At 53.8% G+C, this 18,005-nt stretch overlaps 1 protein-coding gene across 1 annotated transcript in view; it reads right to left on the bottom strand.

The window, feature by feature from the left end:
* STX1A (syntaxin 1A) overlaps nt 1-9,367 on the bottom strand; it is a gene marked incomplete at both ends in the record, with an annotated part of 71,812 nt that extends 62,445 nt beyond the window's left edge. Inside the window, one exon of the mRNA XM_082294606.1 lies at nt 9,338-9,367. Within this exon, the coding sequence (XP_082150732.1) occupies nt 9,338-9,367 (30 nt within the window). The remainder of the gene's footprint in view (nt 1-9,337) is intronic.
* Between the last annotated feature and the right edge of the window lie 8,638 nt (nt 9,368-18,005).

Raw genomic sequence — 18,005 nt, 5'->3', positions numbered from 1 at the left:
GAGCCTCACACGGTTCAAAGTGCCCTCCACAAGGGTCAAAATCCCAAGTGGAGGCAGAGACGAACTGTGATACCACCCCTGACAAAGAGGAGTAGTGGATGGGAAGACATCCAGAGCCCCGAAACATCCTGGCTCTGTGGCTTTTGCAACCAGCACATGCTAATAAATTCATTATTGAGCAAATTACATCCCCATGGTTCCAATCCACCCCATTACCTCTCCAAGCACTTTCTGAAAGAGGCAAAGGAGCACAGAACACCTGAAAAGACTTGATGTCTGCTCTCCTCCAAACAGCAAAGATGGCAGGGTGGGCTGTGCAGGGCATAACCAGGTCTCTGTCACCTCAGCAGTGGCCACATGCAGACTCGAGTTCCTGTCCTCTCCTGTCAGTGCTGCAGATGGATTTGACCATGTCCAGATGCATCCAGGGAGCTGGTGCAGGCAGCAGAGGCAGGGCAGAGGAACAACAGGCTCAGCCACTGCTGGGCACATCTGAACCCAGGCACCTCCCTCTACCAACCCCTGCTGGCAGATTTTCCTGGGAAACATCTCTGCCTGAGCAGGCAGTGAGCCATTGCCTGCCTCCAGCACCCCACAGGACTATGGGCTCAGGCCACGCTGCCTCCCACCCTGCCAGAGACAAGGCAAGCCTCACAAAAGCACAAGGGAAAGAAAAAGCCACACCAGCTGCCATCCCCCTTTTAGGGACCACTCAGTTAAGCAAAGAAAGGCCTCATCCCTGAGATGCAGGAGGCTGCTCACCGGCTTCACTCCCAGGCTGCATCTGTTTGTTTTTATTTACAAACACTTCCATGCTGCTCTGCCCAGCCAAAGAGATTCCAGCCATCTGGGCTTGACTTGCTTTGTAAAATGATGCCCTTTCTGTACTGAGACCAGAACACGGTGGGATACACGGGCTGCTCCTGGGGATGCCTCTGAGCAGCTGTGGGTCATGTCCAGGATCGTGTCCCCACATGGAGTGGCACATGGGGGTCCAACACCCAACAGCAGTCACCTCGTTCCCCATGTCCAAACCCCCAAGCCCAGGGCACTGCTGCTGACACCGAGAGTTCCCACTGCAGCTCATTCTGGCATGCAGATGTGCAAGGAAGGACAAGGTCAGAATAACTCAGCAGCAAGAAGCACTGACATCTCAGCCATCTCACAGAACCTAAATGACACGTAGGAAAGTGTACAGATGCCCAGAACCCTGGAAACATCCCAGCCTAGCTCTGTGATGCTTGGCAGTACAAGGGCAGCTTAGCACAGCCTCACCTGGACAAGGTCCAGAGCACCCCCGGGTCTCCCACCCACCAAACGAGTCCCCCACTGTGGGGCTGCCCTGACCTCCCCATACTTCAGGGTTTGCTTTAGGCATCTGCACCAGCCAAAACCAGCCCTTCAAGCAGGGCTGAAGTCCTACTCCTCAAGGTTTCCAGGGAGGTGGTGTCAAGGCTGAGGATAAGGACAGCCAGAGGGTATGCTCCCAGGAGACAGCCCTGAAGAGCTGAACCCCCAAGACCATGATTTAAACTATCTATGGTCTCAGCCTCAGCTCTTTTTGCAGACCATATAGTACAGCTGTGCACCACGATAAATCGGCCATTCCATGGCACACAGGCCCCAAACTCAGCTGTGTCCTATTCCAGTATTAAATCCAGCTGGCAGCCTGTCACCAGTGGTGTTCTCCAGGCATCAGTGTTGGGGCCACTCCTGTCTAATAGCTTTATCAATGATGTGGACAAGGGGATCGAGAGCACCCTCAGCAGAAGATACCACGCTGGGTGAGATGCTGACCTGCTGGAGGGCAGGAGGGATCAGCATAAGGATCTGGACAGGCTGAATCAGTGGGCCAAGGCCAATTCTGTGACATTCAACAAGGCCAAGTGTCAGGTCCTGTATTTGCGTAACAACAACCCCATGGAATTCTCCAGGCCGGGGGCAGAGTCACTGAAAAGCTGGGAAAGGCCTTGGGGTGCTGGCCAGCAGTGGCTGAACATAAGCCCAGGTGGGCAAGAGGCCAACGGTGCCTGGCTTGTATCAGAAATAATGTGTCCAGCAGGACCAGGGCAGTGACTGTCCCCCTGTGCTGGACACTACTGAGGCACCACAAGTCATGGGGTCAGTTTTGGGCCCCTCACAACAAGAAGGTCATTGAGATGCTGCAGCATGTCCAAGGAAAGGAATGGAGCTGGGGAAAGGTCTGGAGCACCAGGAGCAGCTGAGGGAGCTGGGGGGGCTCAGCCTGGAGAAAAGGAGGCTTAGAGGGGACCTCCCTCTCTACAACTCCCTGACAGGAGGGTGGAGGCGGGTGAGGGTCAGGCTTAGCTCCCAGGTAACAATGGACAGGACAAGAGGAAATGGCCTTAAATTGTGCCAGGGCAAGTTTAGGTTGGATACTGGGGGAAATTTCTTCATGGAAAGGGTTGTCCAGCCCAGTTGCCAGGGCACAGGCTGTGCAGGGCAGTGGTGGAGTCACCATCCCTATACAGATTTAACAGATGTGTAGTTGTGGCACTTGGGGTTAGTGCTGCCCTTGGCAGTACTGGGGAAACAGCTGGATCTTAGAGGGGTTTCCTAACCTAAGTGATTCTATAATTCTAATATTCACCAAAAACAGCCCATACCTTCTCATTAAAAACTCTTTTTTATGAATAAAAGTCCAAGGCACAGATGACTTCAGCATTCAGCAACACCTGCATGAGTCAGGTGGTATTTCCAATTTCCAACACTAGCAGTGCAAGGGAGAGCATGATTTCCAAGAGTTTTGTCCTTAGGCGCTGGCTTGCGTTGCTGCAAAATAATTCCCAGCCTTTGGCACAAAGTCCAAGCCTTTTATCAGAGCCACAGTCACTCTTAAGCTCAGTTTTAAAAGCAAACAGGTAAAATTCTCCTTAACTCTGAAGAACAAGCGTCAGAGGTGACAGAGTTGCCATCAGTCCTGGAGAGGGCAATGTGCCAAACTCACTGACCTCCTATAGCTCTGAAACATGGACAGCACTATGACCAATTGGAAAAGCACCCGTACTTTACAGCCAGTACTTTACAAATTTACAGTCATGGCTAAAGAATAACTTGGCTAAAAACAGATTTAAATAATCTGAAATTAATTTCTTAACATCCTCTAAGTGGCATCATCGTTGTTACAGCTCCTGTGCAGACCACAGCTTCCCATGAGCAGAAGGACCTGCAGCCACAGCACTCATCTCTTATCTCCACTCCATTATGTATTCACCAGGGTCAGCACTCAGTGAGGTCTCCGCTGGGATCATCACCATGCTTTGGTGTTTGCCAACGTCACCAAGCCCTGGCGATGCCCACTAGTGACACTGTGGAAATTGTCAGTGAAAACAGAAAGAAAGCCTCAGGCAGAGAAGGTGACACAGGCAGTACCACAGTTCCCATGGCTGTGGGATCAACACAGTCCATAAAATGGTTATCCTTCAAATCCCATTACCCCACCTACAAACAGGCACTCATGGAATGCATTGATTTGGAACAGACCTTCAAGGATGCTCCAGTCCAACTCCCTGCCAGGCGCAGGGACACCTTCCACCAAACCAGGTTGCTCACATGGTCATGGAAGCTCAATGGCATTTCTTTGGTGCTCTTGTCTATACCCTGTAAAAGAACCTCAGCACCATCCAGGTGAGACACTGATCCTCCCAAGAGGCAAAGGTCCTCTGGAAAACCAAAGCAAACAATCATTTCATACACAAACCCAAAGTCTGACAGAACCTGATGGAAGACCAGCAATGGCAGAGAAAAAGGCAGAGTTCATACTGGCAAACCTGCAGCACACATCAGCAGAAGAACAGCAGGATGGAAGTGGCCACAGTGGCCCTGAAAGCTCACAGGACTGTGAGCAGAAAACTTCATTTTTAGTTATTTCCCATGAAAAGAAACCTGGGTCTGCAAGTATTCACTAGAATCTGGAACACTGCACTGTTAACAGAAAGTTCAGTCCCACCCTGCAGCAGATTTTGATGTGGCACAGCCAGGTCTGTCCCCTGTGCTCGGGTGTATCCTGAGGTGCTGGTGGATGCCTGAGGAGGAGGATGCAGAAGAGGGGAGGAACCTTCTCCTGTAGAAGGAATATACTGGGCTAGGAGCAAATGAACACAATTTGGGCAGGAGATTTGGAATTCTACAACCAGTCAGGAGCTGGTCTATAGGAAGACGTCCCAACCCATGGCAATAGGGTTGGATGACATGGTTCTTTGAAGGTTCCTTGGCGACTGGGGGGAAACTTTTCTTTAGCCGGAGCTCTCCAGGGCTGCTGGAGCAGAAGGACTTCCTATTCTCCTCTGGACGTCCCCAAGAACAGCTTTTGGCCAGCAGATGTCCTGGGCTCCACTCACTACTTCCATCACTCCTGCAAAAGGTGATGGAGGAAGAGACCATCCAGCCAGGGGAGAGCAGCTGCATCGCTACAGAAAATACTCAGAGTATCACTGAAAAAGGCTGAAAGATGTTTCAGAACATCTCTCATGTGGGATCTGAGCACCCAGAAGTCTGTCTGCTGTGTCAGCCCCATCCCTGGAAGTGTTCAAGGCCAGGCTGGAGAAGGCTCAGAGCAATCTAGTCTAGTGGAAGGTGTTCCTGCCCATGGTAGGGGTGTTGGAACTAGATGGTCTTTGAAGGTCCTTTTCAACCCAAACCACTCTGTGAGCCCATGACACACCACATGCCACAGCCCATCCCCTGCTCACAGCCATAAGTCTGCTCCCTGATTTGGGGGGCAAAAGCAGTGCCCACATTTCCAACACTAGCCCTGGTTCTGGCCACTGCAGGCAGGAGCACAGGCAGAGGTGCAGAAGTGCAAGTAGCCTGTGACACATCACCCCTGCCCTCTCCCCTTCCTCCAGCTCAGCAAAACTTTGTACTCCTTGAGCTTCCACAGTTGCCTTGTTTCCTATTTTTCCTAACAAGAACAGCCTCTTTGGCCCTGCGCCTGGTCTGCTCCTGACACAGCATCCCTCCATCTCTGTTTCCCATGCTGTCCTCCGCTTGCCCTCCCCTCTCCACACATCTCCTCCAGGATCATCCTGCAGACGCCACGGTGCAAGGACACCCAGCAGTCCCATGAGGCAGGTGTGCTCAGGTCACCCGGAGCCAGGACAATACCACACACTCTGTCTTCCTGGTCTTCCACCTGGGCTCACTCTCCTTCTTTTTGCTAATATACATAACTTTCTGGAAGAAGCAGTTTATCACAGTACTTAGCTTAATCAGCCTTACAGTACATGTTCTGCCTGTAGTGATTATTTTGCATATTTCCTGAGAAATCTTGTTAACGGGGAGATACATGGCAAAACAAACATTTGTACAGCTTCCGAGCAGCTCACGCACAAAGACACTTCAATTAAAACAACAGGGATGAGATTGAACCCTTTTGGCTCCAGCCTTCTCAGACATGCAGCACACAGCTGATGTATCTGGCTGCACTTATTATCACTCTCATCACTCTCTGGTGCCCACAGATTGACAACAGGTCTCAGTGGGTCAAGAGTATTCCCGTATTCAAGTTGATTTCAGTGAGACCACCAAACCCCCATGCATCAGACCTGAAGGTCCCCAACACACAACACGGGACCCTGGGGCTCAGTGTCCCCTCTGAGGTCTGTCTGTCCCCCAAATCGTGTCCATCACCCCACCAGGCACCTCCCAGGTTGGGGACATGACACACCACCCAGAGCTGACCTAGAGTCTGGGCTTTGCCTGCTGCCATGTTTAAAGCACAGCAAAGGGTTTTCCCAGTTTTTGGCTTGTCCTACCACAGTGTGCACCCACAGCGTCCCTGTAGCACAGGGACACCTAGGACCCCTCAACTGCTGGGGAGCACAACATCTCACACAGGATCATGTGGGGCTCATCTACATCATTCCTGTCACCTTCTTCCATGCTCAGCTGCCCAGCCCAGCAGACCCCAGGAGGATTCATCGGCATCTCACCCCTCCCGTTCCAGGACCCCAAGGGAGCAGACGAAGCAGCTTCCTTGCCCCAGTGCTTGTGGGACCAGGAATGCTGAGGGCAGCCACGGTGTTTCAGCTGCCATGGCAGCTCTGCTCCTCCCTATCCCCAAAAAATAAGCATTTCAATAATGCTAAGACCCGCCAAGCCCAGCCAGAGCAGGCAGCTGTGCAGGCTGCGGACGTGCCACAGCCACCAGCTGTCACCCGCCACGTGACAGCCCCACTCCCGACTGGGAGGGACAGAGGACAGCTGAATTATTTACATGACCCTTTTGGTTGAACAGAAGAGCTCGAAAGCACTTAGGGCAATGAAGAGGGTTAACAAAGGAAAGGAAGATGGCATCTAAACAAGTAAATACATTCACCTCCAAGGTCCATAGGGACTTCTGCAGCTGGGGGGTTCTGGAAAAGATGGAGACGCACAAGACCTGACCCCTGCAAACAGCAACTGCGGTTGACTTCACATTTGCACCCCCAGGAGAGAAAGCCTCAGTAGAAACAGTATGGAATTAAAAGGAAGGCATGGAGTGAGGCCTGGCTGTGAGTCCTGGGGCACTGCTGCAGATTACAGTGCCACAGGAGGTGAGCGGGTGGATCCACAGAGCCGGACCTGGAGCCCACCTGGCCCTTTTATTTTTAACACCCATCTCCCATAACTCCCACTGGCAGGAGGCAGCACTGGGAGCAGGGACTTGGCTGGCAGGAGTGGGGATTCAGCCAGCTGGGGAGAGCAGTGGCACGGCACAAATGCACAGACATCCCTGGAGAAATGCACCCAAAAACAGCTGCTGGAGATGAGCAACAGGCACAGAAGGAAAGCGCCCCCCAAAAAATGTCCCTGCCAGTGGCTGAGGGGTTGGAACTGGATGGTTCCTCTCAACCTAAACCATTCTGTGATCCTATAACACTGGCACATCTCTCTCACTTCCTCCCACTCTCAAAACACCATACATAATTATTTTACCATTTGGACCTGTGTCGCATCCCGGAAATCCCAATGTCTCGCTGAAACTGAGCTGTCAGCTCTATGGCAGGATGGAGCACCATAGGACTCTCACAATCCTGCATGTACACACCATCTCATCAGGGCTGCTTTTGGGAGTGTTGGGGAATGGGATCAGCTCCAAACCCACTCCAGATGGGCAGGAAAGATCACCCATAGCCACAGCTGTGGCACCTGCACAGAAGCAGCTGTAAACAAAGCTCTGCCCAGCCTCATCCAAGGCATCCTGCACTGCCCATCCTCAGCTGCTCTCCTCCACAAGAGGACATGTTTCATCTGTAAGTTAAATTTCCTGTCCCTGGTTCAGAGCAGGCCTGGGGGCACTACTCCCACAAGGGCACTGAGTAAGCTCCAGCATGCCTGATCCCAACCAGAACCGAGATTCAGAAAAGAGCTGGGATTAGCATTTTGAATTTCAAGTACCATTTAAAAAATCCTATTAAGACATGGAGCTCTTGTTCTGTTGATCAGTGACCGCCCTGCATCCCCCTCCTCTGTTCCAACAACGCCAGCTCTTTTTTAATTAATCCTTCTTTTTTATCATCCCTGGCAGAATTTAGACACTGTATTAAGATGGAAGAACCAACCCAGGCTATTAATGAGGCAGCAGAGAGGAAACAAGTTCAAACGCTCCTGACTTTGTGTCCACTGCAGCATCTCCCTCCTCCCTGTGTCCCTCTGTGGTGTAAATCCACGATACCTCACTCACTGCAGTCCTGACAGGGGGCACCCACTCAGACTCAGGGCGCTAGATGCTCAAAAGCATTCCTTCATCCCCAGGAGTCCCTGGGAAGAATGCTGCACCCTCAGCATGAGGCTGATGAATAAGGAGCAGCAGCAGCAGTGAGGCGAAAACACATTTTATTTTTCTTAAGGCGTATTTAAAGGAAGAGAGAAATTTTTAAATATTCCATGGCATCACTTCTCAGCCAGTGCCGGCTGCCAAGAGGACATTCACGAGGCTCCTTTTTACTATTATTATTAAAAAGCCTATTTTTCAATCCCATTTCACAGCCTGTGCTGGTGGTGGAGACAGAGCCCCATGTTTGGGTGCTTTCCAGGCAGAGTGGGGAGGCGGCTCTTGGGGGAGCCTCTTCCTCCCCCAGGATCCACAGCCACCCCGGGCATCTAACAGTCACCCCTGGGCATTCAGAGCTGCCCAGTCACCCCAAATGCCACTCCCTCATCCCCTTGCTGGCGTCACCCCAGCTCCATCCTCCTGGTGTTTTCCAGACCAAACCAAATTCCCAGCCAAGTGATCCTGGTGGGAGCTCTGATGCCAGACCAGACTTGACATCCACAGTCGTCCCCACTGCCAGGGGTCCTCCCCACGGGACAGACCCCCCTCGCAATCCCAGGCAGCTCTGCAGCCCCAACTGTGTAGTAATTAAGAAAAAAAAAATCCACAAAAAAACCCCAACAATAAAACAACAACAACCACAACAACAAAAACAACAACAAAAAAAACCACAAAAAACCGAAACCAAAAAAACCCAGAACGAAAAAGCACTACAGGGAGGACCAGGGGTGGCACGGGGCGGGGGCTGGAGCAGCACTCCGGGATTTCGGGCTCTGCCTCTCCGGTCACTGCCGCTGTCCCCAGAGCTCGGCCCCATGCGTGGGCAGCAGCATCCCCGCGGCCCCGAGGGTGCAAGAGGGGGCCGTGACACGGGAAGCGGGGGGCACCGGAGGCTCCTCCACCGATGCTCCATGCACGCAGCCGCCGCCACCTCCCACCGCCCGCGCTCCGGGACCGCGGAGGACTCGGGGCCTCCGCGGGACGAAGGAGCGGCCGCACACGAAGCCCGACGCCTCCCGGACAGCCCGGGTAACGGCACCGGGGCACCTGCCGGGTCTCCCGCGATGCGGTGGCCGCAGGCGCTGCTCGGCCCCGCCGCAGCGGCTGCGCCGGAGGATGAACACGCAAAACGGGAGCGGCTCGGGGCGGGTGCGGCACGACCCCGCCGCCCGCGGGCAGCCCCCGCCCGCCCCGGTACAAATACCCGTCCGTATCCGGCCTTCCCAGAGGTGATGCTGCTCGGCCGCCGCGGCCCGCCGGTACCGCGCAGATCGCTGCTCCGCCGCCCGGCGCCGGGGAGAACCGGAGCGGTTCGCGGCGGTGCGGAAGGCGCAGCCCGGGGAGCCCCTCTCCCACCCCGACACTCCGGCGATGTCCGGGGGGCTCATCCCCTGCTCCCAGCTCCCGCCCAGCCCCCCTCGCCGCCGCCGCCGCTCGGGGCAGGGCGGCCCCAGGCCGGGGACGGGGGGCCAAGACGGCTTCGGGCGGTTCCCGACGGGAGCAGAGGGCTGCCCGCATCCCCCGTATTCCCCGCATCTCCCGGCTGCGCCCCGCACTCACAGCACGCAGCTCCCCGGTCCGGTCCTTCATCCTGCCGCTGCCGCTGAGAACGGCCAGAGCGCGGGGAGGGGCGGGCGCGGAGCATGCGCGGAGAGGTGCGGAGATGGGCGGGGGGACACCGGGGGGACCCTACCATGATGGGGGGAACTGGCTGGGGGATGCTCAGACCTCGGAGTCAAACTGCGGGGAGGCGGCACGTGGGGTCCCACATCGCGGGGATGCGACCGGGGGAGGGGGGCGCACAGCTAGGAAGGTCACAGCTACAAGGGGATGTCACGGGGGAAGGTCACGCTGGGGCGCAAATGAGGTGTCACAGCTGCGGGTTACACCCAGGGGACCTCACACTTGGGGGCATCACATTGGAGGGGGGTCACTCTTGGGGAGGTCACAGGAGGACGTCACATCTGGGAATAACATCGGGACGGATCACACCTGGGGTGGGCATACCTGTGGGACATCACATCAGGGTGCTCTTAAGGGTGTGGAGACATGCACAGCAGGGCAGCCCCAAGAGCAGGGTCGCCCCGGGGTGTCCCTGGGGCGGTGGCAGTGGTGCTGGGGGTCCAGCAGACAGCAAGGTTTGGGGGCACCAACAAGGCAGGCTGGCTCTGCCCCCCCAGCGTGAGGACAAGCAGGGGATGTTGGGGGATCCACCCTGAGCATCCAAAACCAGGCTCACAGGGAGCAGAGAAGTGCCAGCACGGCTCAGGCAGAGCTGCCAGTTTGCCGCTTTTGGGTAAACTGGCAGTGTCGGGGAGACACTCCTCTGCCTCCCCGCTCCCACGGATAGAGAGGAGCGGGATCTCCCATAGCCGGAGCCCGCAGGTTCCTCTGCAGGTCCTGGGGCCTTTGGATCCAACCACAGGGCCACGGCTCGCAGTTCCTGCAGTCCGGCACGTGTCCAGCATCCTTGGGGCGCCCGGTACTGGGGTATACCTGGTGCAAAGGCTATAGGGGTCTCCCCCGCGGGTGTTACGGCCAAGCCCAACGCAGCTCACCCTGTGTACAGCCCCACTCACGCCTCACTGGCCCGCACATCCCACACGCCACCCCACTCACCGCGCATGGCCCCGCTCACTCCGCTCACCCCTCACAGCCCCGCTCACTGCGCACTGTCCCACACACCACGCACGGCCCCGCTCGCCCCGCACAGCTCCACTCTACCCCACACACCCCGCACTGTCCCACACGGTCCTGCACTGTCCCGCACAGCCCCGCTTGCCTCACACAGCTCTGCTAACCTCGCACTGCCCCGCTCGCCCCTCCCGTCCCCCGAAGGCAGAACCGGGCCGCGGCTCCGGGCGCGGCTCTGGGGTGCGGCGCCCCCTGGCGGCTCCAGCCGGAACCTGCGGAGTCGCTCCCCGGTAGCCCCGGTAGCCCCGGTAGCCCCGGTAGCCCCGGGGCGCGGCAAGAGTGGGGCGGGGTTCGGGCTCCCCTCCCGCTCATCCCGGAGAGCTCATCCCCCTGGGAAAGCACCGCTGGGTTACACCAGGGCCGCCCCAACGTTCCCACATTATGCCAGGCGTGTTCTTCCCCAAATGACCCGTATCCATCACTTTCCCACCTTTGTTTCCTCTCTAAAAATATCCCATAATAAACTCTGTGCAGTCCTCCACATCCCAAATGCGTTTCCTTCTTCCAGACAGCTATAGCCCCTCTTTCTCCAACTGTGCCTTCACACCAGGGCCCTGGGCTGAGGCTCTACCTGGACAGGGTGCCCCTTCCTCTGAGTCCCTCATTTGGGTCCCTTTATGCCCTCGTGCCTCCGTGCTCCCCCTAGCTTGTGTGGATGGGACTTGGGTGGGGTGGGTTGGTCCTGGAAGGGACCCAGCTAAGACACTATTTGGGCTCCCCTTCCCACTAGTGTCTCCCCATGCTCCCTTCCAGGTGGGCAGAGGAGCTTTATTGCACATCCCACCAGTGGGATAGTTCCCAGCACCAGGAACTGGCTTAATTCGCTCAAGTGACAGGAGTGCTGTGGACTTCCAAAAAGAGACATCACCCCCTCCTCTGTCACCAGCTCCTCTCAGGAGCAGTGCAAATTCCATCCCCAAGCCCACATTTGCACACAAAACCCACCCTCTCACCCAGGAGAAGCTGCAGCAGTGGGTGCAGATTGCCCAAAGTCCTGCCTTGTGCCAGCACCTCAGTGCTCGAGCACTTCCTCAGCACCTTCTCTAACTGCCCTTGGGATCCTCTCGGGTGGCTGTTGGCATAGCACATGCTGCCATACTCCTGCCACAGGCTGCTGGTGGTTTCTTATGCCCACCCAAGCCCAGTGCCCCAAGGAGGAGCCTCCTCCTCTTCCCAGGCAGCTGCTTCACTGCCTCACACAAACCTGGATCCTTTTGCATGATGCTGCCCTTGGACTTTCCTACAGACCTGAGATCATCAGGTTCAAGGCTTCCTGCAGGGGAAGGGACCAGCTCCCTCCCAGAGACTTGAAACTCCTGCTCCCAGCACATACATGTATTAGCTTTGATGCCTTTTCCTGGTCTTAAAATCAAGAGTCATACACGGTTAGAAGGGGAAAAGGGATTTTACCTTGGTATTTATTTTAAGGATCCTTAAATGACACGTCCAGGTCATATGCATCGAGATGCACCCTGCAAAAATGCCCTCCCCAAAAGATCTGGTATAACATTATAGGTTTTACTAATTAGCATATCTATCAAAGATTCCCCAATGAGAGGCTCAAGTGAGCCCCCCTCCCCAAGGAGCCTTCCCCTGGATGGTTCTATCTTGGTTTACAGAATGTGTTCTGGAGAGGACATCGGGGTTTGGGGCACACTGATCCCTAGCTACGAAGCTTCTAAAATATTTAGTCTCTTAGCTTGACAAACAAGTCCAAGAATGTAGGCAAAAACCACTAAGAATACAGAAGTTGTAAAAAGGTGTAACAGGGTATAAAAGAAAAGGCAAAAAATCTTCATGGGATCAGCTTGAAAACCAGCTCCTTGCATGCCAAGAAATGGAACAGGAACAGGTTTTTTGGCTACCACCATCCAGGTGCCTTTAAAGAGCTCTGATGTCAAGGGACATCCGTGGGCACCTCAGATGGGAGTGCAGGAGCAGGATCCCATTGTGCCGAGAGGTCTCATTGGAGGAATTTAAGCATTGGGCACAGCAGGTGATGGCACAGCATTTCTCCTGTTGGTGCTGCACTTATTTACTGAAACTTGTCAGGGCAGGGGCTCACTCCACCCCAATGAGGGGGACACAGACCTTGTTGCTGTGAATCACTCCAGTGCCAGGTATGGTCTCACCCATGGAAGGATGTACAAAGCCACCATCATACTGCAAGGGAAAGACCTTGTCTGGTGTCAGAGCAGCCCTCCAGTGCCCACCACGAGGTCTCATCTCCCCTAATACCTCTCAGCATCCTGTTGAGGGAAGAGGCCATTCCCAAGATAGTTCCATGTGTCCCACGTTCTCCATGCTCTGGCTCCTTGTGTCACATGCTCTCCATGGTCAGCCTTCCCCAAGGCAGGTGAGAAGGATGAAGATTCTAGACCCAGCTGCCTGTCCTTGTCGCTCCACAGAGCCAGGACACCCTGCTCTGGTTGCCCCAGATGAGACTGGGGATGAGTCCAACCACGCTTTTGGCTACTGCCAAACTGGAGCACCTTCCCATACTAGAGCTAAGGCTGACAGCTCACCCTGCGTGTCCTCTTGTGCCACTGCTGTGGCCCTATGCTTGGCTCTCTCCATACTGCCACAGCTCAGCACGCTGGGCAGATCTCTGGTACTAACACCAGGCTACCAGAGCAGGACAGGTCCACACCCTCCTCCACCCCAAACATTGAGCACCTCCATCTGAAGGACCTTTTTAGCCAGATCTCATCAAGAGGCGCATGAATAAACATTTTCCTACACTTCTGAGCTCCATGGAGTGCTATGGAAGCCAACCTTCCCACTTTGAAAACTTCTCTGCCTGCTACACAACAGCATTTTCCATTTCCAGACCCAACAGCTTCCCACCTCCAGGGAGATTTGCAGGTCCCCTCTGTGCTGGCTGCCACCACCCACTTCAGGGCTCTGCTGTGTGGCAGAAGCTGAGACAAGGGACAGAGCAAGATCTGATCCAAAGAGTTGAGACATGGCTGGGAGGTGACGGGTCTGCCAAGAGCCCTGGGGATGCAGGAACTCATGGAGAGGGTCAGACAGCTCCTCATTCATGCTACAAGCATTGCAAGCTACAGGGGCTTGCAAATCCAGGGAGCCAGAGGCACAGCCCGCTGGAACAGCGCCTGTGCCTACAGCACTCAGGGTATGGATGGACTTTCAGGTGTCAGGCAGCCCAAAATGCAGCACAGAAACCCGAGAACACACGAGGAATTAGAGGTGTTTTGAGCAGAGGCTGCAGAGGATGGCTGGTGCAGCTGCAGCAGATCCAAGATCGATCCTGTCATTCTCAAGGACTTGCCTCCATCAGGAGAGACATAACTGCAACTGCCAATGGAAGAGTTCAGACACGCACAAGGGGGGTGTGGAATAAATCCTCAAGAGAAACACAGAGAAAAGCAAGTGCTGGACTCAAAGTCAGGCTGACTTTGCCTGTGTGTGAACATGTGTGAACATGATGGAAATCCAGAGCAGCCCTGAGCCAGCAGCTTGGCTGCAGATCAGAAACCACCTGAAGCTGCTCATTCATTCATTTTCAGTCACTGCTGTCACTTCAGGGACACTATTCCCTTTGGAGGGACAAGACAGAGATCCTAGAACAGCTGCCAGAAGTAATTTGTTGAGAATTAGGCTGGAAAGCTGTTCATGGAGGAACAGACCAGAGTCACAGAGCACATCAGTGCTGAGGGAGCCAGGGAGGAGTTCTCCATGCCAAGAACACAGGCCAAGTCCTGTGGCATAGGAGAGACAGGATCTCAGAGGCAAGGAAGGGAAGAGTTGGATGGGCCTCTCCACACCACCTCCCTGCAAGGGAGACTCACCCCTCATCCCACTCAGTGCCCCCAGGGAGATGGCAGGGAGGGCAGGAGCAGAGGAGGGGAAGGTCCGTATGACCACAATCACAAGTGGATCCAGCTGGAGGTTCCCTCTCCCCGCTCAAAGGAAGCAGATATGTCAGTGGAGATTGCTCCAAACGCTTGTCTCCATGCCAACAGCCATTAAAAGTTGCTTTTGGACAGCTAACTGCAATCCCATGTGTCCAAAGACGGGAAGATGCTGCCCCATGGTCTTTCCAGGGACAGGACTCCTGTCCCTACTCTGGGGTAAGTTCATACCAGCAAACACGGAGATGACATTGGGAGGAAGAGGAACTGTGCCATGACCTGTAGAAGCTGAGGCAGGGCACTCAGAAAGGCATTGGATGGGGGTGGAAAATTGGGAAGAGGCGTGCGCTGTGGCCAGAAAAGTCAAAATGGGACAGAAGAAGGTAAACAAAGGAAAAAGAGAAGTGACCAAGGAGAAGGAGAGGCAATCCAGCCCCTTTGAACATATCTGTGGTGGAAAAAATCAGACATTGTAAGGGCTCGGTATTTCCAGCAGCAGTAGGAAAAGTGGCCATTCCCTTTTCTACAGCTTGTCTGGTCTCTCATTCCCAATCCCATGTCTAGAGCTGTAAGAGCATCATGGCACTCACAAGAACATGAGCAGAGGGAACAAGATCTCCCAGGCAGTGGCAGAGTGGGACAGGAACCCCCCAGAGAAACAATACCCACCTAAAAGGAATCACAGGCTCTCTCCACCTCCTCATGCGGCCAGCAGCAGCCTGACAACACGCTCAGGTGCAAGCTGCCACTGCCAATGCTCTGCACAGGAAAATTTCTGTGCCGGTTTGGCCAAATTTAGAAACACATCCTCTGAGAGAAGGCAGGTCACCACCCCTCCCCCACCAGGTTCGGGGAAAATAAATTTTCCTCAAAGAAAAGTGAAAGAGATAAAAACTACTTATTTAACAAACACACAGGGAAAGGAAAATAATGCTAAATAATAAAATCTCTCTCTGTGGAGAAAAAACCTGGGAAAGTGTCAGAGTCCTCCCTTTGGTCTCCTCAGAGCAGCTGGGGCTTGGGCCAGGGCCAGGCCCTCTGTGCCCGGTGGAAAGTCCTCCCGATGTGCTCTGATATTGAAGCAATCCAGTGGAAAAGGGGAAAATCCGAAATTCCAGGGAAAAGGGAAAATTCAACTCTCAGTCTCTCTCCGGAGAAAAAGCAGCTGAACCACTGGCCAAAAAAACTGTCCTGGGAGCAGCCAGCCAGGTGCTTCCTCTCTCCCCCGCTGCAGCTGGAAAAAAAATTGCTATCTCTGTGTGACCTTGAACAAGCTGCAAACTGCTTTGAAAAAGTTTTGCTCAGTATTTCCTTCCCCCTCTCAGGCTCAGTTTAGAGGCATAGAAAGGCATAAATTAATTTCTGGGCATAGGGCAGCGACATGGGATACACATCATAAGGTCAAGACAATTTCCTACAGAAAAAAGAAAGCATATGATAGGGATGATCTGTATTCTCTGTCTTTATGTAAGGAACAGGTTGAAAAACATCTCTCAGGTTTAGATGAGCATCTCTCATCTGTTACAGTGCCTAAAGAAAAACTCTTCATTAGACCTTGATATTCAGCTTGACCTTTCTGTTTTTCTAGGGTCACATTAAGTCATGGGAAACACACCTTTCACACCTTCCCAAAAGCTGGTCCTCTCATTCTCAGATCTGGAAGGCTTGAAACAACCCGGAATTGCACACCTCCAAGACAAGTTTCACTTTCACACATTGTAGAAATCCTGCCAACTGTTGTGAAAGTTAGATGATTTTATTTTTAAGTACAAGAACTTGTGAATAAATTATAGAGAAGTCTGATTCGTTCAATCCTTTCTGATATTCTGTGTTACTCTAGAAAATTACTTTGACAGATGACAGAGAAAGGGAAGCATCTCCAGCCTACACGGCACTAGGGTTCACTTAAAAACCTGCTCGAACCAAAGCAGTGAGGGATATTGAATCAAACCAAAGCAATCATTCCAGTGCAGGAACAGGGCACATAGACACTGATTTCTTGACTGATCCAATGAAGTGGGATTATGCTCAGGTCAGCTTTATTCTGCCATGCATTGAAGTATTGGCATTAACGGCAGAGAATGTGGGCTGCACCTTGGGAGGACAATGAGCATTAATAAAACAGCTGCAGGGGCTGAGAGACAAAGCAGCCCAAACTTCCCTGTGCTACTCTAACCCTGTGGCTAAAATTAAAACATATTGATCCAACAACCAACCTCCAGTAGTGATTTAATTATGACCACTTAAACCCTGCGGTGCAAATAAAATATTCCTCCCCTCCCCACACACCAGGCAGGGGCAGGGGCAAATCTCTGTAGGACACAGTCCTGCTGCAGCTCCTTCTGCCAAGAGCTGGCAGCTCCACTGTGCACACATCCCAAACCCCCTGCCTTGGTGCACATCCCCACCATCCTTCCCAAACATCCCTCCTGATGCACATCCCAGAGTCCTTCGTAAACACCCCTCCTGGTGCACATTGCAGTGTTCTCCCCAAAATCCCCTCCTAGGGCACATCCCAACAGCCTTCTCCAACATTCTTCCTGGCGCACATCCCAGTGTCCTTCTCAAACAACCCTCCTGGTACACATCCCTACATCCCAGCATCCTTCGCAAAGGAAGGATGCAACTCCTGGTGCACATCTGCAGTCCTAGGATGGGGCCAAGCTAAAGCACCATTTGAGGTTTCCTGGCAAGTCCCCAGTTTGGAGTTATCACAGCCCAAATCTTCCTCCATTGAGACCAAAACCCATTCCTGCGGTCTGACTTTGGTGGGAAGCTGTTCCAATCACAGGAATGACTCATCTCTACGTTTTCTTTTTCTGTTACATTTAGAGTGGAATTTCTAATGGATGTTGATTTGCATCATGCAGGCTCTGTCAACTGCCCCACAGCCTTTTCCTCCACCAAGCTATCATTCCTGCCATTCCCTTTTGTTTGCAAAACTCATTTAATTTGACCCTGGAAGGCACTGAGGGCCTTTGGGCTTACTCCTGCCCCCCACAAAGCCCAAAGCACCGGTGAGGCTGCCGGATTCAGCCTTGGACAGATGCCCATTCAGCTGGAAGTTCAGCTGGCTCTCAAAAACCCATCAGCTCCAGTCTGCTCAAAGAAAGCAGCAGACAAAGCCCCAGAGAAACCAGCTACACTGCTGCAGCTGGTGTAGCCAGAGCTGCGGGGCTGCCAGCCATGCACAGGCCCCTGAGTCTCACTGCTAGACCCACTCTGGGACCCCCAAGGATCTGCAGCAATTCCTGGCCTGTGCCTGCTTGCAGGCTCCTCCTGTCCTCCCCTTTCAGTTCAGGGTTCTCCTGTCTCGTTAACTTGCGCCCACCCATCCCAAGCTCTTGGGCACGCACAACAGTCCTTCCTCTCACTTCTCCTGCTGAGTTTCCCTGTCTGGGCACTCCTCCAGTGAGAACTGTGACACACTTCCATTCAGTGAACTCCTCATGGCTCCAGGGAGGCCACTGGTCTCCCCTCCTGCCTGTCCTCAGTGCCCATCTCCTGTTTCATCTCCCCACCTGTGCACACCTGGTGAATGCACAACCCCACTCCAGCCACAGAATCATAGACTTATGAAACAGTTTGGGTTGGAAGAGATACTAAAGCTCATCTCATTCTAATCCCCTGCCACGGGCAGAGACAAATTCCACTGGACT

Source organism: Coloeus monedula (genome assembly GCF_965178545.1).
Source record: "Coloeus monedula genome assembly, chromosome: 20".
Taxonomy (NCBI): domain Eukaryota; kingdom Metazoa; phylum Chordata; class Aves; order Passeriformes; family Corvidae; genus Coloeus; species Coloeus monedula.
The sequence above is the reverse complement of the archived record's forward strand: the minus strand, read 5'-3'. Positions and strand labels throughout refer to the sequence as shown.